The sequence below is a fragment of the Eschscholzia californica genome, unplaced genomic scaffold (assembly GCF_041429995.1).
Source record: "Eschscholzia californica isolate CP2 unplaced genomic scaffold, dmEscCali1.0.p SCAF_6, whole genome shotgun sequence".
Classification (NCBI taxonomy): Eukaryota; Viridiplantae; Streptophyta; class Magnoliopsida; order Ranunculales; family Papaveraceae; genus Eschscholzia; species Eschscholzia californica.
In genome coordinates this window covers 3,575,638-3,599,694 of record NW_028238483.1, presented here as the reverse complement: position 1 = coordinate 3,599,694, position 24,057 = coordinate 3,575,638, and the positions used below count along the sequence as shown (strand labels likewise).

At 39.2% G+C, this 24,057-nt stretch overlaps 1 protein-coding gene and 2 long non-coding RNA genes across 4 annotated transcripts; 2 read left to right on the top strand and 1 right to left on the bottom strand.

Moving 5' to 3' along the window:
• Positions 1 to 2,091: 2,091 nt before the first annotated feature.
• On the top strand, positions 2,092 to 3,776 carry LOC147530865 (uncharacterized). The gene is made up of 3 exons (XR_015227688.1): positions 2,092 to 2,200; positions 2,331 to 2,521; positions 3,414 to 3,776. It is a non-coding gene; the product is annotated as an uncharacterized LOC147530865 (long non-coding RNA).
• A 215-nt stretch (positions 3,777 to 3,991) lies between these two features.
• LOC147530863 (uncharacterized) lies at positions 3,992 to 15,340 on the top strand. The gene is made up of 3 exons (XR_015227689.1): positions 3,992 to 6,671; positions 12,944 to 13,838; positions 15,103 to 15,340. It is a non-coding gene; the product is annotated as an uncharacterized LOC147530863 (long non-coding RNA).
• LOC147530864 (putative apyrase 7) lies at positions 3,994 to 13,758 on the bottom strand. Of its 2 annotated transcripts, XM_086648119.1 has the most exons (5): positions 12,948 to 13,393; positions 6,220 to 6,675; positions 5,370 to 6,120; positions 4,873 to 5,185; positions 3,994 to 4,605 (listed from the first exon to the last, which is right to left on the bottom strand). In XM_086648119.1, exons 2-4 carry the CDS (start codon positions 6,556 to 6,558, stop codon positions 4,890 to 4,892), a joined length of 1,386 nt encoding a protein of 461 aa, XP_086504245.1. In that variant the 5' UTR covers positions 6,559 to 6,675; positions 12,948 to 13,393; the 3' UTR covers positions 3,994 to 4,605; positions 4,873 to 4,889. The 2 variants fall into 2 exon arrangements, with proteins under 2 accessions (XP_086504245.1, XP_086504246.1); XM_086648120.1 differs by having other exon boundaries at positions 5,370 to 6,696; positions 12,956 to 13,758.
• Positions 15,341 to 24,057: the final 8,717 nt, after the last annotated feature.

Below are 24,057 nucleotides of genomic sequence, written 5' to 3'. Positions count from 1 at the left end.
CGGAAGGATACCATTCCTTCAGACTTTAGGCACCATATCCTTCACAAGGTATGAGTTGTAACGTGACAATATCACGCTTTGTGAATGACAGTCTAGACTAGCATAAGTTATAAGCTCAAAGTGAAATTTAGTAAGGTGCTATTTGTTTTTTATATATTTCAGATGCCAATTCAGATTTCAGATTTTTGTTTTTTTAATCTGGTAAGATCTGAAAATTTGGTTGAATTTTTCAGATGTCTGAAATAACTGACAAAAGACCCACAAATTTCAGACTTCAAAACAAATCTGAAACCAATTGTAATTTCTGAAATGCTTTAAATGACGATTATACCCCCCACCAATGAATTAAAGAAAATCTTCTCTTCAGATTTAACATTTCACCACCGCCAATTCTACGTACTTACAACGACCACCACCTTCACCGACCACAACCGCCACCACCGCCGTCACCACCCACCACCAGACCACAAACACTACCACCACAAACACTACCACCACAAACACTACCACCACAAACACCACCACCTGACCCAGACTACAAACACCACCACCACAAACATCACCACCAGACAACACCACCACTATAAAACCACCACCGGCCAACACCGGGCAACACCATTACACAACCACAAATCCACCACCAGACAACACCGCCACAACCTCTGGAAACCACCGCTAGAAAATATTAAACTTCGTTGATCATTGGTGTGAGAAATAGAGAGAGAAATTTCGTCGGATCTTCGATTAGAGAAATAGTGGGACTGTGAGCAAGATCTCAACGGATCTTCAGTTGTTGTTAAAGAGAGGGACTGAGAGAGAGCCGGATCTTTGGTTATTGTTAAAGAAAAAGGGACTGAGAGAGAGAGGGAAGTCTCACATACGAACTAACAGAGAGAGAGAGAGGGAGATTGGGGGAGAGAGAGAGATTGGGAGAGGGAGAGAGCGGCAGTAGAGAGATGCAGGAAGAAAGAGGGCGGATTTAGGGTTTTTATTTTATGTTTTTATCCAAGATAGAGAAAGAATTTATGGTTTTTTGGGATTAGGTTTTTTCATTTAAAATATCTAACAGGGGTAAAAATGTAAAAACATTAATTCAGCCCTAGCTATTCTGATTTGAAAATCAAACATCTAACTTGGAAAACAATTCAGTCAATTCAGATTTAGCAAATTCAGTTCAGCTAATTCAGATTCAGCTAATTCAGATTCAGACATACAAAAAAAACAAACAACACCTAAGTCTCAATTTTTTTTGAGAGAACTTCTGTTTTTCCAGATAGGAACAAAGCTCTGTACCTTTTGGTTTGGGCAGGGTTACAGAAGAAAAGAACTAATGACAATAATTTCTATGAGATTAAGTTGGGGAATGCTCACTCTCTAGTGAAGTCTAAGTCTATCAAATTGTGGTATTTACATAGTAATTCATTTGATTATATAATTCTTTAACTTCAACCCCACTTTTTGAGTAAAACTATCTTTAGTCCTTAATATATTTCATTTAAGAAAAATTACAATAAAAAGTGCAAAACAATAAGAAACTTTTTTGTCCACTCACCTTAGGTGCAGTGGTTGGACACCCCTCTGAAATTCATGAGGTCGTGAGATCGAGTATCTGTGGAAGCAGTTTGCCATTAAGATTTATCCCATATAATTTAAGCTATAAATAATGTAATAATTTGTTGGACTTTAGGCTTCTTTCATTCTTCGTTTGAATTAGGCAGTTATCGTGCTTATTTTATCTTCATGATGTATCAATACCTTGTAACTACTAACGTAGATCGTAGTCGAATTCTCAAAAAAAAAAAAAAAAAAAATGAAAGATACATGTCTTACTTGTTTGTGGAACTTAACATTACATTTTGACTATCATTAGTCCAGTTTGGTTAGCGCTTTATATAAGTCATATCATATATATTCCCTCTCTCTCGTGGTTGACAAAGACAATACATTTATGCCTTTAAACACCTATAACTTTTCACATTTTTGTGGGGCATGCATGGGCCAAAAGCAATTGACTATTGGGCTTTCCTAAAGGCCCACAAAAACGACAGAGAACCCAATCACACTATTCTTGTTTTAAGTTGGTTTTTTGGTATAGAGAACTCCGATCCAGGGACTTACGAGAAGGCAAGCTTTCCATTTGTTCATGCTGAGACTGTTATACCATTCTCATGTCTTCTCGACCTCTTTCTTGAAGGACCTGGTGAGATTTCTATATTTCCGGTTTCTCCCTATATGAATAAACAAAACAATTAGAGCAGAAAACTATCTTGCCTATCTCGTTTGTCTTCACTCTTCGGCTAATGGGTAGAATTGTTCGAAAAAAAATTCAGATTTGGAACGACTCAAAGAGGAGTTGCCCCTGGAACCTCCTCCAAAGCCTCCACAGAGAAGAAACTGGAGAGGAAGTTTGATGGCTCCTTTTGCTGCGACTAATATGCTGGTTTTGTACAATTGTCCTGCCAACAATGTAAACAAGTATTACGTTCAAGTACTGCATAATGAAGTTCCAGTTCCGTTGCCTGTAAGTTTTAGTCTAAGCTTGTTCTCATATATTTAGACCTCCGTTATGTGAACTGAAGTTTTGGTAGAGTCTATTCGACCAAACTCTCCTTGAAAACCGGCTTGCAGAGGAAATGAGTGCCCAAGACTTATCTACTTCACACATTCTAATGCTCAGCGCCTCAGCCATCATGAGATATTGTTAATATCTTCCCTCAAGGCCAGAGATGGAGCCACTCAATATCCCACCCCCCCTAGTGTTAAGGTTATGGAGTTCCAACCCTTCCTGAAACAATATTCTGCCCACCATGTTGGGGCCATTGGACCAAACTCTTCTTGAAAACCGACTTCCAACGAAATGATAACCCAAGACTTATCTACTTCGCAAATTTCAATGTGGAGACGACATGGGATAATGCTAATTACTTTAATTCCTCTTAGATCTTCCCACGCATATGAATCAACTCTTTAAGTACACAGTTCTCATATTATTTTTTCCTACGTATTTTTTTTTACTTCGATCCTTGTTAGCTTATTCCCCAACACCTAGAGTGTGCAACAATGTGGGTGTGCAACAATGTGTGTGTGCACTACAGCTGTTACCAAATAAGTCTCATAAATTCAAATAGTCGACTTCGGACTGTTTGTTTTTCTTTAAAATCCGGATTTGGAATGGCAACAATTTGATGTAGTTGCAACTTATATCTGAGTTCTGAAGACTTACTGTGTGTATAATAAGTTAGTTCTTCCACATTAAGTCTCTTTCGTATCTCGAAAATATTAGCAAGTATTCTCCTTGATATGACCTAAAAGGGTCATACATTCTCTGTAACCTACACGCAGTCTAAGTTTAATGCGAGCTTTACGATATTTAATACTACATATAACTTTTTTTCTAATTTACGTACGGCCAGGGTTGTGGTGATTCTGATTTCTGTCCAAATGAAACTTTTATCTTTTTTAACAGGAGAATATCTTCAGACCTCATGAGATGCACTTCCAAAACTTCATATGTACTGGGAAACTAAAGGAATTCCACCCGAACTAGTAAGTTTCCGCTTTTTTCGCAAAAGATTGATCACTCACTTTTCATACAAAGAAAACTTTGAGTTATGAAGTTTAATAATATCCTTTGAGTTTATCTTTCAGCAAATTCCGCCGTCTAGCAAGTCCTTAAATGTGTGAGGTTGTTTCAAAACCTTTTCGTACTAATATGGAGATTCTGTACTCAATGATAATGTCCAAAAATCAAGATATTGCAGCAGACTTATCGTTCATTTCTGTATATTTTACGACTTCGATAGACTTCTCCTTATGATTTCCTGACCAGTGAGTGAACTTTTATGTACTTGAGTAATAATTTGGTCTCCCCACTTTTTGGTTAGTTTTTGTGAAGATTTTATTCTCTTGCTCTTTAAGTTTAATAGTACTAGAAAGATGAAAACTTGAACATAAAATATATATAATAGAAATAGACTTTCAGATAACGATATGTACAAGTATATAATATTATCAAACTAAAATTTTCTCTTTTGTGGTATTGATGTTTTGCTACATTTTGTTATTTCGTTACAGTGTTTATCACACGGACATATTGGTAGAATAATTTAAAAAAAATTACAAGAATAAATGTATCAAAAAAATTAAATTCTATAATCGACGAAGATGACAATAAAATGTGTGCAGATAAGAAACTTAGGAGAAGGTCTGCAAAAACAAAACTGATTCTCTTTGTGAACTTCGATTTAGTATTATTTACAGTGTAAGAAAGTAACTTACCTCCATCTTGAGTTTTTAACTGATGCAGTAAAACGGCTTCTGATATCCGGCAAGTACATCTGCCAACGGTTATAATCAGGAATGAGTTCTATGTTGTGGTGGAATCCACATCATCACTGGTCCCATGTAAATCTTCTGGAGAGAAACTGCTCTAAAAATTATTGTGGAACAACATGAGAGCTTTCGACTTACAAAACAGAACTTATATGTGCCACCACAGGACTCGAGTAGACCAACAGTTCCGATAAATTGAAGGAATGCCCCACGTCTGCATTGTGCGTGTATTTCATCTTGGAGTTTCGGACGATGAAGTCTGCAGTCTCAAACCTGATACAAATTACAATTTCATAAATTAAAGTTGAGGATATTGTGAATATCTTGAAATAAGAATCATAAGATAAAGTAGTGAAAATCGAGGCAACTAAGATCACAGTGGTAAAAAGAAAATTAACACGGGAAAAGCAGCACTAAGGTAGTCGAATGACTTTGTATTTGATTTCTGCTAAAAACAAATACACTTTTCACAAGAAAGGAGAGAAGGAAAATAGGATTTCGTTTTAATTCATACCACACGTAATGAATAAGTGATCATACCACAGTTACTCGATATGCTAGTTGTTTCCCACATGTGTCTCAGAGATTACAAGGTCTTCTCTAGATTGGGACCTTCTACTTTGAAGCTTCATCTGGCCTCTGTGATGGGTCCACGAGGAACCCATCCCATTTTCAAACAGCATAGGGCCCAAGCTACCCGAGGAATAACTTTGTGAGAAACTGCTGGTTGAAGGGTGCACGGAACACTCCATGAGCTGAAAGCTGCTGCCTCCCAATCCATTTCTCATGCTGAATGGCCTCTGTAGAGACCCTGAAATAGTTGGACTTAGTGGTGGCTTTGTCCTTCCATCTCCTGAACAACACAATAGCTACGCCTTTGAAAAGATATAAAAGTTAACTTGCGAAAATTAGCAATGAAAAAATAGGTAGGGAAGTATTTCAAATTTGAGGGGAAGAGAACAGTAGCAGGAGACAGATATTTAAATATCCATAGAGCAGGAGAGTAAATGCGTGTTATCAATCTCTTAAAAAACTACCTGAACTGATAGGACTCCAGCGCTGCCTCAGAGCAGAGAAAGCGGTTGCACCATTGTGACTGATGAGAGAGAAATAAGGCACTCGGAAAACATTCGACATCCAATTTCCAAAACAAGATAGAGCGCAAGCTAGAACTATCAACGAGATGAACATTATAACAATAAGAATGGATGGTTTTATCTTCATTTGTAGTATTTTATAACTTCGATGCTCAAAACCAGTTGACAATGCTCCACCAGCTTCTAATAAAGCAACCCCGAGTGTCCAAGTAAGACTACCAGAACTAATAACAACTTGGTCATCCCTAATATGCAACCCATCTCTCAATAGTGATACAATATATGGTGCCCTAAAGCAATATTGTTCAATATAAGGTTGGGATGCGACGCTGTTTTTAGCAACTTTCCACTTTTTCTTGCAAAATTCTTGACCCTTCTGCAATATGTTGTCGAGTCTTGGTTGAGTAGTCAAGTTGAAAAACCGAAACACCACAAAGAATCCAGACATAGCATAAAACTTTCCATGAGGACGAGGCAAACTACCAGTTAGAGCACATGGTTGCAGCTTGCAGTCAATTGCTGGACTTGACTTTGACCACTCGGACACATTGACTGTGACTTTTGCAAGTGAACTGCATTCTTTCCAGTTTGGGTCCCCAAGCAGCTCAATAGCTATACCACGTTTTCGACCTTTACCCGTGCTCTTTCCCCCAATCAGAGTATTTCCACCTTCTTGGACTAGTGAAGCACACTGAAAACATATGTATTGCTCTTTATAGCCAGTATGTAAGCACGGATGCTTAAGTTTTACTTTTCCACTAATTAGATCTGAAATACGAAATCCACGGACCTTTTTGAGAAGATGAACTACAGACTTGTCAAAGGCATCGTTTAACCCATAGCCTGAGAGAGAATAGGCACTGAGATGATGGTTCATGGCTCCAATAGTTAAGTTCAAACTAGTTTCATCGTGCAATTGTTTTTTGCTCTCAAATGTAACCTGCAAAGATGAACCACCTAAGTCAAGAGCGCCAAATGTTGATTTTACAGGTTTAGAACCGAGCACCCTCATGTTATAATTAAGAGCTACCCATCCAAAATAAGCTTCTTCCATGCCAGAGATAATCTTAATCCAATCTCTACGGGCCATGAATGCTGACTTCTTCAATATGGACCACGCCTTATCCATAAGCCATTCCGAATCAGACTGTGGAAGCCTGCGAACCCCTGCAGTAGCATAAAGGAACAGAGAACTACTCTTATGAGCACTCTTGGGTATTTGTTTCTCCGCCCACTTAAGAAGTGGCTTTATCGCAAAAAGGAAGTTCTGTGTCTTGGGTTGTCTCGTCGGAACGGGGGTCCGTCGTTTATTTCCGGAAGCAACTCTGCCCTGGAGATCGCAGCTTACCAGCCCACCGCTATCGCCATTGCACTGAATCGGTAGATTCGGGTATAGCGCCGTCTGGTACGCTGAGTGGTATCAAAAGGGGGTACCGTCTCGCCGGAGTAAGCGATGGCAACCAAGAATGGTATCTTTGTTCATATTGACAAAAAGAGATTTCTCTTCTCCAAACTTAACGGAGGCCGGTATGCCATATCGGAACAAGGCTTTTACAGGGAATGGGTAATTTCTCTTACATTGGCCGGGATGAATAGCTTAAAGGAGTTTGCGTTTAATGCAGTTAAAGCCCTAGGTAACCAGAAGGGCTCTGCAAACTTGGCCATTTTCCGGGATAACACTAACCTATGGATGTGGGAGATGATGAGCAATAAGAGGGGAGATTATATTTGGGCCCATAGAATAGGGGATGGGGACAACAGCAAGAGATCGATCTGTATACCTAAGGGGAAGGAAGGTGAAGGATGGAACAAGTTGGAAAAGGCTATTGCTGAGGTTACATCCATATTTTACAATTTAAAGAACACTCAAGAGGCTCTCATGCTGGAGCCTATCCCTAGATCGGCAAATAAGTTCGACATTTTGGGTAAGATCGACGACCAGGATAAGATCAGGGGGGTGTTGGGGAAAGCAGATTCGCATAAGCCTATCCCTAGGAAGGGAGGAATTAATAACTACAAGCCAAAAAGGAATAATCATCCTACCGGCGAATCCAGGGATAGATTTTATACCCCTCAACCACCACCGTCGTTTGAACCAATGCATGGCTTGGTTACTCCTACCCCCCCTAAACCCATTTCATCTTATAAATACCCCCAAGCCTACAAACAGTCGACTCATCTTCCATCATCTTCTTTCTTTCCTTCCTCAAACCCATCAGCGCACGCCTCATCTTCTTCCCAGCCCCCTAACTATCATTCTGCTCCCAACTCGAATATGGCCTCTGTAGATATTCATAACATGGACTGGTCGAAAGCAGTGGTTCTTGAGAGGGAATCATCTTCGGCCCATTGGAAATCGGTGGAATCGAAGGTGCAAGGTATCTTAGGGTCGCATGATGTGGAAATATTACCGTTCAAAAGTGGAGCAACCTTGGTTAAAACAAGGATCCCTACAGTTGCTTTAAGGGCTATGGAGTTCTTGGTGGAAGAGACTTCGGGTAAGAAAGTTTTTATTCGGAAATGGAGCCCACACTGTAACTCAGTCGTTGTTTCCCCTCTACTAATGGAGGTTAAGATGTTTGGAATCCCTTTCCACCTGTGGAATGATAAAACTTTTGCTAGTCTGGTAGAAGATTTGGGAGAGATAGTAGCAGTAAATTACGAAACAACACATCTTCTGGATCTTCATTATGCTGGAGTCTCGGTGGAGGTAAAGCCAAACGGATCCATCTCGGAGAGGAAGACTCTGCTGGTGGATGGCGAAAGCTATCAGATTTGGATCAAAACGGAAGTGGTTGCTGAAAGGAGACAGGATACGTCGGTGTTATGCTCGTCGGATAACCAGGTCCCGGTACCGGAGAAGACGATGGCTGATGACAGGGTCTCGAGTCCCAAGAATCAGGTACATAACCCTATTGCTGAACCTATGGATCCAGACTTACCTCAGGAAAAGGTGATGGAGACTGAAGTTGTCAAAGATAAGACAGTTGCGAGCCCCAAGAGAGATCCTAGAAAAGGCAAATCTAAAGTTGGTGAGGCTAAGGAAGTACGTAAGGAGGAAGTAACTCGGAAGCTGCATGCAATGCCTGAAATGAGAGGGATAGAAATCAGACCAGACATGGTGGAGTCTATGACCAGGATAGTCAATGATTCAAACAAATGGACTAAGTCAATAACGTACAAGAGACTTAGGAAAAGTCATGACATGCACAAGAAAAAGTTGTGGTCCTTGGGAAGGGTCCCAACGATCAAAAGGACTATCTCCAAAAATTATAGGCGCCCCAAGTCATCTGGGCCGAAGAAGGGGGCAGAACCCGCTACTCCAACTGGTCAAGTTGAAAAGGAGAAGCCTGAATCTACAGGCACTGATGAGGATGTTAGGATGGCCCAGTTCTTTAAGATTGCTAAGGAATTAGGGCTCTCAGGTTCGGATGACTATGAAAGGGTGATTCATTTGTTGGTAGAGCAGGATGTGGAGTTACAACACAGTAAGAAAAAGAGGAAGGAAACCCAGGAGGAGGAGGTCCTAAACACAACACCTCTTGCCATCATTAAGCCAGGAGGTAGTCAGGTGAGTAAGTCCAGTGGTAGCAAGGAGATCAGTTCTGGTTCTAAGGAGAAAATAGGGATGGCTATTGTTATTCAGGAAGAAGAAAAGGAGATCGGAGTCGAGAAGAAGGCCAGTCCAGGCAAGTTGAACAGGGAACTGAAGAACTTAACTTGGGGTCTGTCGGATCCGCCGTCATCTTTGGTCAGGTCGCGCTCAGCTCCGAGCATGGGGGATTTCAAGTTTAAATGCCCTTGAACCTCCTTAGTTGGAACATCAGGGGCTTGGGTAGTCCGGCCAAGCAGTTAGCTGTCAAGAAGGTTGTGAAGGATCTGTCTGTTTCTGTTTTGTGTCTACAGGAGACTAAAGTAGTAGAAGTGTCTGAGTCTCTTGTTAGGTCTGTTTGGGGTAAGGGTCGCTGTGGATGGGATGCCATCCCAGCAGTAGGTTCGTCGGGTGGTATTTTGTGTGTTTGGGATAGTAATCTAATGGAAGTTAAGGAAGTACTTAAAACTACTTATAGTATGTCTTTACATTTCAAGAATCTTTTAGATGATTTTGAATGGGTGTTTTCGGGGGTTTATGGTCCTTGCCAAAGTAATCTCGGGACTGAGTTTTGGAAGGAGCTGGACAGTGTCTCAGCTAAATGGAGGTTACCATGGTGTGTGGGGGGGGATTTTAATGTTATTCGTTTTATCCATGAAAAGAAGAGGGGCAGAAAGTTAACTACTAGCATGAGAGACTTCGGTGAGTGGATTGATCGTCACGGCCTTATGGACCTTCCCAAACAAGGGATGGAGTATTCATGGACTAATAACCAAAGTGATCCGGTCCTCAATGTTTTGGACAGATTCCTTATCAGTGGTGAGTGGGAGACCAAATATCCTAAGGTGGAGCAGCTCATCCTTCCTAGGCCTATCTCGGATCACGCTCCTATTCTACTGGGAACAGAGATTACTAAATCCAATCCGCCTCCTTTCAGGTTGGAGGAGAGATGGATGAGGGACCCGGAGTTTTTGGACCTAATTGCTATCTGGTGGGCGGAGGGCCCTCTAGGGTCGTCTCCTAGTAATACTTTTTGGAGAAAACTTCAATTTCTGAAAGGGAAGCTAAAAGGCTGGTCAAGGGAGAAGCATAACAAGTTCCACAAGACCTTCAAGCTTCTACAGTCGGACATAGGCTTGTTAGATAAGAAGGAAGAACAACAAACCTTATCTCTCCCAGAATTTGAAGATAGAAAAAAGAAGAAAAAGGAATTAGAATGCCTGATGGCTCAGGAGGAGATTAGCATGCGTTAGAAATCTAGGGCTCTGTGGCTCAAAGAGGGCGACAAGAACACTTCGTACTTCCATAAAATTATGAAATGTAGGGCGAGACAAAACAGAATTAGTATCATCATTCAGGACAATGGGGTCATCACTAAGGAGGAAGAAATTATGAAGGAAGCAGTCGCGTATTTCTCTAAGACCTATTGTGAACCGACTTTTTGGAGACCTGGCATTGAGGGGATGCATCTCCCACATCTCCTCCCCAACGAAGCGGACGTTCTAGAAAGGAGTTTTACAGAGGAGGAAGTTAGAAAGGCAATTTCGGATCTTGCTAAAGATAAGGCTCCGGGCCCAGATGGCTTCCCTATTTCGTTCTACAGTAGATGTTGGAACATCATAAAGGAAGAATTCATGGACATGGTAGAGGCTTTCTCAGGGTCGGCAGAGTTGGACTGGAGACTCAATCAGACATTCATTGTTTTGATTCCTAAGAAGAAGCAAAGCTCTTCCTTTGCGGATTTCAGACCCATTAGTCTAGTTGGAGGGACTTACAAGATCATATCTAAAGTCCTTGCATCCAGGTTGGCGTCGGTTATGGATAAAGTTGTTTCCCCTTTTCAAGGGGCTTTCATAGGAGGAAGACAAATTCTGGATGGGGTTATGATAGCGAACGAGCTGATTGACTCGAGAAGAAAGCAAGGTACCAGAGGTATTGTCCTCAAGGCAGACTTAGAGAAAGCTTATGATCGAATAAGCTGGGACTTCTTGTATAGTATCATGAATCGCATGGGTTTTGGTTATAAATGGAGGGCATGGATATATAAATGTATTTCGTCGGTTACCTTCTCGGTCTTGATCAATGGCCAACCATCTAAGGTTTTTCAGAGCTCGAGAGGGATCAGGCAAGGAGATCCTATATCTCTCCTTCTGTTTCTTCTAGTGGGAGAGGTCTTAAGCCAGTGCATGCAACAAGTAGAGCTCAGAGGATGGATAAAAGGATTCCAAGCTGCTGCCTCGAGTAGGAAGATCAATCATTTGCAATTCGCGGATGATACCCTGTTTTTTCTTGATGAAGACCTGGAACAGATTACAAGGTTGCGTGATATATTGGTCTGGTATGAATTATGTTCAGGGCTGAAGGTTAACTTGAATAAGTCTTTTATCTATGAGGTTATAGAAAATGAGAGAGGTCCAAGGAATCTGGAGGTTATGGAAGGATTCGGATGCCCGGTTGCTTCCCTGCCCACTTCTTATTTAGGATTACCTCTGGGACATAGATACAAGGCTAAGTCCCTATGGGATCCTGTTCTGGAAAGAGTTAACAGAAAGTTGGCTTCTTGGAAAGGTCATGTTCTGTCGAAAGGTGGGAAACTTACACTCCTGAAGTCGGTGCTGCAGGCATTACCAACGTATTTCTTGTCTCTGTTCGCCATCCCTATGGGTATATTGAGGGTGATAGACTCTAAGATGTGCAATTTTCTCTGGAGTGGAAAATCAGAATCCAAGAGGCTCCATTGGGCTGCGTGGAGCAAAGTGAAATTAGGCCGCCCCAAAGGGGGCCTGGGAATCAAAGATCTAAAGACTATGAACAAGGCTCTCCTATCAAAGTGGCTGTGGAGGTTCGAGCAGGAGGATGGTAAGCTTTGGAAGGAGGTAATGGGAGATAAATATGGTGAGGATTATAATAGTTGGGCAAAGAAGGTGAAGAACCAATCTTATGGATGTGGGGTTTGGAAAGGAATCCAAAATAATGTGGAAGAGTTCAAAAGAATCACCAAATAGAAGGTGGGTAATGGCCAGAAGATCTTGTTCTGGGAGGATACATGGTTAGATAACGAGAAGCTAAGTGTTCGTTTCCCTAACATTTACTCTGCTGTGGCGGAGAAGAAGGTGAGATTATGGGAGTTGTGGGACACAGAGGCTGGGGTGTGGGATATCAAAACAAGGAGGAGTCTGAATGACTGGGAAGTGTTGGAGTATGTGGAGCTGTTGCGAACTCTACAAGAGGTGCGGTTAAATGATGACCAGGACTCGAGGGTTTGGATCAAGGAGAAGTTGTCGGTCAGAGCGTGTTATTCTATGATGGAATCAGGAGACCAAATCATGCATCCCACTTTAGTGAAAATCCTTCGTAGGAAGGGTATCCCTCCGAGAGTTGGATTTATGCTTTGGGCAACGTTCATCAATAGAGTTCCGACGGTGGATGCGCTCAGACGTAGGGGATTTGTGATCATCAATCGATGCATCATGTGTAAGGAAAGCGAGGAGTCAAGTGCTCATCTGTTCATACATTGTAAGGTTGCTCAAGGATTGTGGTCCTATTTTTTTAACTCGCTAGGCATAAAATGGTGTAATCCTTCTTCGATTGCTGACCTCTTCGATCAATGGGAAAATACCCCTAAGCCGAGGGGCAAGAAAGAGGTTTGGAACCTCATTCCGGCAGCTATAGTATGGAGCATTTGGAAAGATCGTAATAACAAGACTTTCAAGGAAGGAAATGTAAACTCGAACCTAGATGTCGAGGACATTAAGTCAGTTATCTACGGTTGGGCTAAAAATCTAAATTGTATATGTTCTGCTAGTTTTAATGATGTTGTGTTCAATTGGGAGGCGTGGATTGGTCAACATATCCGCTAACCTCCCCCCCATTGTATAGTTTTCTCTTTTAATGATTAATTCAAAGTTTCAAAAAAAAAAAGTGGCTTTATCGCTGTCTTCAATCCAGAGGTATTTTGTACCAGCTTATCAAATCCAGGTTCAGTTTCCATCCGTGTATAAGCACGCCAACTCCGTGAACTAGATTTTCTGTGAAGATATTTCGGTATTGGTCTCAAGAGGATGGGTAAATTACTGTCTTTGCTATGGTAAACCAATGACTCGTAAACATAGACTCTAGTGCCTGTACTTCCACAATCAAGCACCACATAAAACCGTGATGCTTCATCAGACCAATATGTGCTTAAATATCTTTTACATGTCAATATCAGGAAAAAGAATATAAATAATGGGCATAGAATAGTAATCATTGTTCGTATCCATTTCTTCGATGTATAGTGAACTGCAGGAAAAACTTTCACCTTTGAAAAACTTGAACCACCATTTTCTCTTTCTAGAGAACGGGAGAGTTTTGCTTCAGCGACACTTTGATTGATTCCAAAGTCCAGATTTCCTTCTTCTGTATCACGCCTTCTAAATGTTGAGAAATCCTGGAGAGATGAGGCCTGACGCAAATTGATAGTTTCTCTATTGGGGAATCCAAAACCATTAACACGATCTCCTGGGAGCATCAATCCAGACGATATACTAGGAGAATGCGATATGGTCACACGACTAGCTGCAGCTGAAATACCCGAAACAAATTCTGCAATTTTGCTAAGTGTCATTTGGCTGTATCCAGGCTAGAAGAACATAACTGTCATCCTAGATTTTTAATGGGGGAAAACATGAAAGGACCTGTGATTTCCCTTTTGTTCAAACACAATACCTCGAAAGTGGTACCAGAGAGGAGTCAAAGAATGCTTCGTCGTTCTACATTTTAGGTCAAATAACAAGCCATGCTTCGTTTTTATACGACATGATATTTAGGCAAATCCTGCAAGAATTCCAATTTTGAATTTAATCAGACAAATAACAAGCCATAGATGATCCCAATGACAGACACTAGAAGAAATGCTTACCCACCACGACACGAGAGAGAAGTGTTTTAAAAAGTGATTTTCCGCCTCAAGGCCGTTAGTTATGAAAAAGCTAGGTGTCCCCTTGAGCAATGCTCCTTGAGGCGCAAGAGGCATATGACGGATTTTTAGAAGGAAAAACTGCGCTAAATTTATATTAAAAAAGAACACCTCATATTCTTTTGTACTTCGCTACCATAATATGAACTTTTAAGTGTCTCAAGTCTCAACAACCTAAAATTATCAGTGGTTTCTGTGTCGCGTAAACTCCAACTCATAACAAGAATAACACAAAAACATTAAAACCTAATCCCTCTACATTCCCCTTTTACATTTTTACATTAATGATTAATAATTAATTAAAAAGAATTACTGTGACCCTTTTTCACAATTGTCCCCCCAGTATGTGAAGTATACTTCTTAGGCGTTGAGACAAAATGCCTCAAGACGCACGTTTCACAACTGAAATGTGTACGCTTCAGTGGCAGAAACGGTCAAATCATCTTAAGGCAAGGAATGAAATTTCGGTTTCGGTGGAAATTTCGATGGGTCCAAAAGTGGAAATATTTCGGTCAATGTGGAAATCTTACAAATCTACATAAATGATAGAAATATGATGCAATTATGTATAACAAGATTATTAAACCATAATGAAGCATACAAATGATGTGTCTAACGGATTAACATTATCTATTAGTTTGAGGGAGTATTAAAAATTACACAGTTACTTCAGGAGGGTAAATTGGATAACTTTTTCGTTATAACACGCAAACTATAACATTCTTACTAATAATAGTTAATAGTTAACAAACTATGTTAGTTTGAGAAGGTATCGTCAATTACATAGTTATATCAAGGGTGTTACTAAGACAAAATCAATTGAAGTAGTTAAGTCAGGGCTATGTTGTTTGAGGCGCAAGGCGAGGCGAAGCGATGACATTCTCGCATGCGCCTTAGACGCTTCAAATTGATTTTGTAAGAGACTTTAGTTTAGTGGTTTATTCATTTTGACAAAATCATCTCCTTTGTTACTTAATTTGAATGAAAATTGAAAAATTCACTAAACAGGTCTACCCAATATGACTTGTAATGTGGAGGGAAATCAGGAGTAGAATAAACAGTATAGAAAATTGGAAATATGATTGGAAAAGTTTAAAGAACAAAGAGAACTTACAGAGAGAGAGAGAGAGAGAGAGAAACAAACATTACAACTTCAAATCAAGTAATCCAACCAAATCCAGTTTGAGTATATTAGTATCAGAATGTCTTCGTTCGATTACTCTAATCTCCTTTTAGATTTCTCATAGAGAATCAAGACTAGGTTTTTTTCTTTCTCTCTAAGATCATCCAAGTACCTCCCAGAAACCAAACAGATCGAAAAGTTGATCATTCAAAACGGACTCGTTCAATCCCTCTCCCTCTTGTTGGAGATTAGAGGTATAGATACTTCAATACACTCAAATAAACTCAAAAGATTCACATCAACATACTTTCATATAATAAAGCTTCTTTAGATCTACACAATCTCATAAAACAAGAGACACAAAGTTTTGTCACAATATTAAACTAGATATTGAAGTTAGTTCTTACCTTAAACACAATATTCATACTAGATCTATGTCTTCTTCTACAAGTTTCTTGTTTACTATTCTCCTTTTTCTTTCTCTCTATAGATTGTTCTTGAACTTGACTAAGAAAATAACTCTCTACACCCTTTTAATTAATTTCATGAGGCTTTTACTTTTTTTACCCCTTCTAGTTTGGTAAACCATTTACTCAAACCCACACTTTTATATTGGGCCCAAACTCAAATTTGGTTTAAAAGCCCCCTTTTCAACATTCCCCCTTAAACCAAATTTCCATAGCTTCTCATACCTAACATCCACTTCAATCTCTCAAAGACATCATGCTTCAAGGGCTTCGTAAATATATCCGCTATTTGATCTTGAGACTTGCAATACATCACTTCAATATCACCTTCCTTAACATGTTCACGAATAAAATGGTAGCGTGTATCAATGTGCTTGCTTCTTTCATGACAAACGGGATTCTTGGCTAAAGCAATAGCCGATTTGTTATCAAGGAACACTTCGGTTGGACCAACTTGAGGGCATTGAAGATGCTTCAACATATTTCTTAACCAAATTGCATGACAAACCATGGAGCTAGCGGCTACATATTCCGCCTCACAAGTAGATAAAGTCACAATGGGTTGTTTTTTAGAAGACCAAGTAAATGCCGTGTAACCCATAAAAAGTACAAGCCCCGATGTACTCTTTCTTTCATCTAAGTCTCTACCCCAATCACTATCGGAATAACCGATAAGCTTAAAATCTTGTTCACAAGAGAAAAATAAACCATCATTGAGCGTACCTTTAATATATCGAAGGAGCCTCTTTGCAACATTAAGATGAGATTCATCCGGTGTCTCCATGTACCTACTCACTAGCCCAACTCCATAAAGAATATCCGGTCTTGTACATGTAAGATAACGTAGACTTCCAATCAAACTTTTGAAATATGTAGGATCGACATCACTTCTTCTTGAGCATTTTCTCAACTCCATTCCACTTTCAAGAGGGGTGTTTACCGGATTACATGACTCCATTTTAAACCTTTTAAGAACTTCTTTAGCATATCCACTTTGAGAAATAAATATGCCATTTTCCATTTGCTTTACTTCAATACCAAGGAAATAACCCATCAACCCAATATCGGTCATATCAAATTCCTTAAGCATGCTCTTCTTGAACTCATCAAATAGTCTTGAATCATTACCGGTGAATATCAAATCATCAACATAGAGACAAACAAATAACATACCTCCACCTTCTTTCACTTTGATATATAAAGTGTGCTCATGAGGACACTTTTCAAATCCATTTTCTTGAAAATACTTATCAATTCTTGCATTCCATGCACGTGGAGCTTGCTTTAACCCATAAAGGGCCTTCTTCAACTTATAAACTTTATCTTCTTTGCCCTTTCTAACATACCCTAAAGGTTGTTCAACATATATCTCCTCCTCAAGGATACCATTCAAGAATGCCAACTTGACATCAAGTTGATAAATTTTCCATGAATATTGAGCCGCTATAGAGATTAACAATCTAATTGTTTCCATACGAGCAACGGGAGCAAATACCTCACTATAATCAATGCCGGCTCTTTGCTTGTAACCTTTAGCTACAAGTCTTGCTTTGTATCTTTGGACTTCTCCACTTGCATTCTTCTTTGTCTTATACACCCACTTCACACCAATAGGTTTGTATCCTTTTGGCAAATTTGTCAATTCCCAAGTATCATTTTTTTCAATTGCATTAATTTCTTCATTCATAGCATTTTTCCCATTTTTCTTCTTGGATGGCTTCTTCATAACTAATAGGATCACAATCCATGAGAAAACAACACAAGTTTAATTCTTCTTCATTATCCACAACTTCATATATCTCTCTCAAACTTCTTGTTTTCATTGGCCCTTCATTAGAACTTCCCCCCGATGATGAGGATGATGGAGATGAGGACGATGGTGTTTGTGGGTCTCTTTGAAATTCTCTTGGTGGCACATCTTCTTCTTCTTCTCCTTCAAGTCTAAGTTCAACTTGAACAATTTCTTTTCCTTTCCATTCCCATGCCAAATCTTCTTCAAATACCACATCCCTACTAAATAGAACTTTATTGACAATTGGATTAAACAACTTGTAACATTTCATTTGCTCATTATACCCAAGAAAGATACATTTCTCACCTTTGTCATCAAGTTTTGTTCTTCTTGCTTCCGGTATCTTTGCATAAGCAATACATCCAAATATCTTTAAATGAGATACACTAGGCTTGTAATAACCCCATGCCTCTTGTGGGGTCTTCATATAAACACTTTTAGTGGGACATCTATTTAACAAGTATACGGCACATGCAACGGCTTCACCCCAAAATTCTCTAGGCAAACTTTTTTCTTTTAACATGCTTCTTGCCATGTCTAATATGGTGCGATTTTTCCTTTCGGCAACTCCATTTAGTTGTGGTGTGTATGACGGAGTAAGTTCATGAACAATCCCATGTTCTCTACAAAACATATCAAATGCTCTTGAGGTATATTCTCCACCTCTATCGGACCTTAGTTTCTTTATCATAAAACCACTTTGTTTCTCAACCATGTTCTTGAACTCTTTAAATGCCTCAAATACTTCGGATTTATTTTTTAAGAAATAAACCCATGTTTTTCTACTAAAATCATCAATAAAAGTGAGAAAGTAATTGTTACCTCCATTTGTCATTGGCTTCAATGGACCACAAACATCGGTATGCACAAGCTCCAATATATTAGATGCTCTCCACCTCCCTTCTTTAGAAAAACTTGTGCGATGATGCTTGCCAAAGATACACCCTTCACACACTTTGTTTGGGTGATCAATACATGGTAAACCCCTTACCATATTCTTGCTTGCCAAGGTCTTCATCCCATCAAAGTTTAGATGCCCAAGTCTCAAGTGCCACAACCAAGATTCATCTTTCACAATAGAGTTTAAGCATTTTGCATCACCATGTTGAATGTTCAAGGGAAATAATCTATTCTTTGCCATCTTTACCTTAGCAATTAAAGTTCCACTTCTATCTCTTAATGTGAGATGAAGATCCTTCAATCTTATATCATAACCTTTTTCTAAAAGTTGTCCCAAACTCAAAATATTATTTTTCAGTGCGGGAACATAATAGACATCGGAAATATAGTTATGTTTTCCATTTTTTAGTCGAATGAGGATATTACCTTTCCCTAGCACCGGTATCTTTGAGGAGTCACCGAACTTTACACACCCTTTCACACTTTCATTCACTTCAACAAACAATTCTCTTTTTCCACAAATATGATTACTTGCACCGGTGTCGAAATACCAAGTGTTTGTTTGTGATTCGTCAAGACCATCACAAGAAAATAACAATGTAGGATCAACATTAATTTCTACTTCATCTTCAACAAGGTTTGATTCTTCCTTAACTTCATTTTTATACCAACATTCATTACTATAATGCCCGAGCTTGTGACAATTATAGCATTCAATATCCCTTTTGTCTCTACCTTGGCTATTATAAGGTCTAGTAAAGTTTCCTCTACCTCTTCCTCTTGGTTCATTTGTTCTTCCTCTATTAAAAAAATTTCTTCCTCTTTGGTTTCCAAAGCCTCTTCTACCATTATCATAACCTCTACCATAACTCTCATAGCCTCTTTCTTTTTGGAGTGTATATTGTTTTTCTTCTAAAGTGAGTTTTGCTTGAAGTACTTGATCAACCGAACAATTTGAAGAGGTTGCGACATTTCTATTCACCCTTTGTTCATGGATTTGCAATGTTCCCATGAATTCATCTACCGTCATGGATTCCAAATCTTTTGATTCTTCAACGACAATAACCACATTATCAAATTTAGGTGTCAAAGATCGTAAAATCTTCTCCATCACCCGAACATCATCACATTTTTCACCACACCTTTTCATTTCGTTAACATTAGACAATACTCTTGAAACATAATCGGAGACAAGTTCTCCTTCATTCATACTCAATCTTTCAAATTCACCACGCAAAATTTGGAGACGAACCTTTACCACTTTATCAACTCCTCTAAATGAATTCTTGAGAATATTCCAAGCCTCTTTCGATGATTTTGCTTCGGACACTTTTTCAAATGTAGGACCATCAATTCCTTGATAGATAAGAAATAAGGCTTTTTTATCCATCTTTCTTGAGTCTGTAAGAACACACTTTTGTACATCATTCATAAAACTCTCTTCTTCTTGAGTTGGTTCTACATAACCATTTTGAACAATATCCCACAAATCTTGAGATCCCAATAATACACTCATTTGAATACACCAATGTTCATAGTTCTCTTTAGTTAACCTAGGTATTTGAGGTTGTATCATATTTGACATTTTCTTAAAAGATCCCCAAAAATTTCACAAACCCTAGATCTCAAAAATGTTGAAAAAGCTTGAATTGATAAACTAATATGGCTCTGATACCAATTTGTTGGAGATTAGAGGTATAGATACTTCAATACACTCAAATAAACTCAAAAGATTCACATCAACATACTTTCATATAATAAAGCTTCTTTAGATCTACACAATCTCATAAAACAAGAGACACAAAGTTTTGTCACAATATTAAACTAGATATTGAAGTTAGTTCTTACCTTAAACACAATATTCATACTAGATCCATGTCTTCTTCTACAAGTTTCTTGTTTACTATTTTCCTTTTTCTTTCTCTCTCTAGATTGTTCTTGAACTTGACTAAGAAAATAACTCTCTACACCCTTTTAATTAATTTCATGAGGCTTTTACGTTTTTTACCCCTTCTAGTTTGGTAAACCATTTACTCAAACCCACACTTTTATATTGGGCCCAAACTCAAATTTGGTTTAAAAGCCCCCTTTTCAACAACCCTCTCTAGTCCCTCTCTCTCTCTCTCTCTCTAGGTTTATGTTGGTCAGTGCACACGCGCGAGCACGCGTAGAGAAGCGAGAACGACGGGGTCTCTGTTGTAACAGTTGAGCTTGTTCTCGTGTCTAACCCCAACAGAAATACTATGACAAACAACACTGATACTCTATGCCCGACCACTATCCCGGGCCGGGGTACTTGGACTCGTTCAATCTAGTGGGATGTTGCCCGTCTAAGTACCCCGGCCGAGATATTAGCCGGGTATAGTATCATTTTTGACAAACAACACTTATACTATTCCCCGCCAATATCCCAGTCAAGGTACTTGGCCAGTTCAGATCTAGTGAGAGAAAGTGTTAGGTTTTCTTTCACTAGATCTTGTCCATCCAAGTACCCCGACCGGGATATTGGTCGGGGTCATTGTTTTGTGAAAAAAGGGCATACACAGAACATGGCTTCTGGACTTAAGCTGGTTGATAAGGTAGGACTAACTTTAAATGGTGTGATGGTCATGTAAGCATGTATTTATGAGCAATGTGTCAATAGTTTAGAAAATGTCCAACAATTTAAAAAAATTTGGAGTTTTTTAAGGGTTATTTTCCAAATAGCCCCTAACTTTATGACCAACTTCCTGTCTAGGCCCCTACTTTATCAAAAATATCTAGATGGCTTCCTCTTTCAGTTACCGTTATAATTCTGTTAACAAGTCATCACCTCTCTCTCCTCCATCCACCTCATCTTCTCGCTACCTCATCGTCTTCACCCGCGAGGTCGTCGGACAAATTTTCGCTCGGCGACCTTCAAACATAAAAAAAAAAATTTCTATCTCTCTAAACAGGAAGAGACCTTTCTCTCTCTAACCTCTCTTTATACAACTCCGGCGAAGCGGAGGAGCCCACCACCGCCAATCTCATCTTTCTCCCCCCATTTTTTCAAATTCCAGTTTCTTTCTCTTCTCCTCTTCCAAACCCTGGTTTTTTACATTTTACCAGATCTTTTCTTTTTCTTCTTAAAGCTAGTCTAATTAGCTCTTCTAAGTTGTGGGTTTTCTTCTTCAGCTATTGTTTGTTACTGTTCTTGATTAAAGGTTTCTCCTTTAAGCTTCGATTACTTGGAATTTGGAAATGTGGGGGGTTTTTGGGTTGTTGGATTAGGGGTCAGATTGAACTTTGATTATTTGGAATTTGGAAACTTTGGGTTTTTGGGTTGTTGGATTAGGGCTCAGATTGCAGTTTTGAAGACTGAGGTTTGCTTTTTTTTGAAGTAAAGTTCTTGTACTTTCTTTTTTCTGTTTAGATTTACTCAAAGATGTCTCCTTTTAAGCTTTTCAACTTAATTAGGGTTTGTTCTATGATGAAGAGGGATTTGGTTCCTGAATTGTAGAGGTATTGGAAATTTTCTATTGGTAATTGTAATTCTGTGAGTAGTTCATTTGTTGAATGGATAACCAAGAATTAGTTCTTGGACAAGGTGGTGATTTAGCTCTTGGACAGAACCAACAGTTAGCATTACGGCATAATCATGGACTTGGATTAGGTCATAGCCGTGAACTGAATTTAAGGCAAACTCGTGAACATCATCTTGATTTAGGGCAATCACAGAACGATGAACTAGTTCTAGGGTAGACCCGTGAAACCGCCCTACTACAGAGTCATGGTCTTAATCATGGTAACCAAAATGATTTGGATCTAGGTCAAAATCAAATTCCTGAAACTGATCATGGGCATGTCGATGAGCTCCATACCCTCAGCGTCTAATAGAGACGATGAAGTTACCTCAATCTGATGAGGTAGTGAAATTGTTCAAACATGTCAACATCAATGTTCCATTATCATACGAGTCCATTGTTGAGCAAACTCTTGAGCCACTTTTAGAAGATCCAAAAGCTGAGTCTGTATTATTTCTTGATTCTCAATCTTTTACTACACTTAGTCATGATGATACCCTTTTGAGTCCAATTGGAGGTATTACAGAAGATGAAGATGATGAGTTATGGCTTGCAGAAATGTCTAAAGAGAGTGATGACTCATTTGACTTAGGTGAAACCTTAGAATTCTTTAAGGACACCGATGACATCATAATAAGAGAAATTTTAGAAAGTTTTTCGGAGTCTTTACCTAAGTCAGACTCAAATGAGCTAGTACCTAACTTGGAGGTGATTTTACAACGAGCCAATGAGGTCATTTTAGAACCTCCTAGTTTGAGTGTTGATCTAGATGAGTCCAATCTCTTAAATAGTTATGCACCATGTCCCTCGGAAGTTCAAGTTACCCCGTTGCAATCGCTTGTAAACTCTACCATGGTCTCTCAATCCATTTGTCATGTTTATGAGGATCCGTTTTATCCAATGTCTTTCAACTTTAGTTTATCGCCAAACTTAATGATTGTTGCTTCATCTAAGTTTGGGGATAAATCATTCACATTGGAAGTCTCACTTAAACTGCCATATCATTCCATGGACGTGAGACTGAACCTTCCTGGATACTTCATCTTTTGGGTTGACCCTCAAATCTTCCGATTACTATTGTATGGGGAGTCATCAACCCTTATTCCAGTAGGTTTACAGTAACTTTTCTTTCCTTTTTCTTTCATCATCGTCTGGCTGAAGACGATAAACTTAGCGCTTCTTGGGAGGCAACCCATGCTTCTGATATAGGACAGTGGAGTCTGGTAATATCTTTCCTCTCATCTTTTTATTTTGGCATAGTCTTTAGAACATTGAGGACAATGTTCGGTTTAAGTTTGGGGATAGGGAAGAACTTTTTGCTAAGTCCTTCATTTCAAAAATTCGAGAGGGTTCAAAAATTTTTCAATTTTGGACCGAAAATGTGAGTCTAATGGTTGTTTTTGGCTTGTTAATAGTTATAGAGTCGAGTTGACCGTACTATCCGGTTGTTAAAGGTTTCTTCATGAATTTCGAGTCTTGAGGTTGTCTGTGTGCTAGCCATGTGAGTATTATGGAAGTGAAGGGTAGACGGTTCTGAGAGAACTAGATTAATCATTAGTGGAGACTTAACCCTTGTGAGATTTCTGAGCCTTTCTATTACCTTTGAGTGTACTCTTCTGCGCTGATTCCGAGTAGAGTGAAGAGCTACTCAACCTCGTAAATTTGTAAAAAGAGCTCATTTGATCTCGTGTGCTCAACTTCCATAGCCACTGGGAGTGACATCAGGATAGCGAATAAACCTTACTCTTGTAGTCCATGAAACCCGATAATAGTGTCGACTTTAGGAAGACGGATACTCCACCATCCATTCATCATATGACTCCCGAGAATGAAGGCATGAAAAGTAAAGGATGAAGAATGTGAAAGCAAAGTGCGAAAAATGGAAAAGTTGATTGTTGAGAATACTAGTCTTGGTATTGCATTGATTGCATGGTTTATAGTTGTGTTTAATAGTGTGTTTGAAAAAAAAAAAAATTTGAAAAGTGAAGAGAAAAATCTCTAAAAAAAAAAAAAGAAAGTTTGTGTAAAAAGTTCATGTGAACTTTAGTTTGTTATGTAAAATAAGTGTTCGAAGCAAAAAGCTAAGTATGGAAGTTGCTTGAAGTTCTCTAGCATTGAAGGCGTCGACATTCTCGGGATCTCATCACCATCCATCTCATCACTTGTATCCGTTGACCTTTAGGAAGCATTATTATAAGGTAGAGTGGGTGAGAAGGGTAAGTGAGCTTCCCCATTCCATTTAGTGGTTATAT

Coding starts and splice junctions, on each gene's coding strand:
- LOC147530864 (XM_086648120.1), bottom strand. CDS start 13,627: ATGACACTTAGCAAAATTGCAGAATTTGTTTCGGGTATTTCAGCTGCA. Junction 6,697..12,955: donor ATACCTCTGGATTGAAGACA/GCGATAAAGCCA, acceptor CCCAAGACACAG/AACTTCCTTTTTGCGATAAA. Junction 5,186..5,369: donor CTGGAGTCCTATCAGTTCAG/GTAGTTTTTTAA, acceptor TGTGTTGTTCAG/GAGATGGAAGGACAAAGCCA.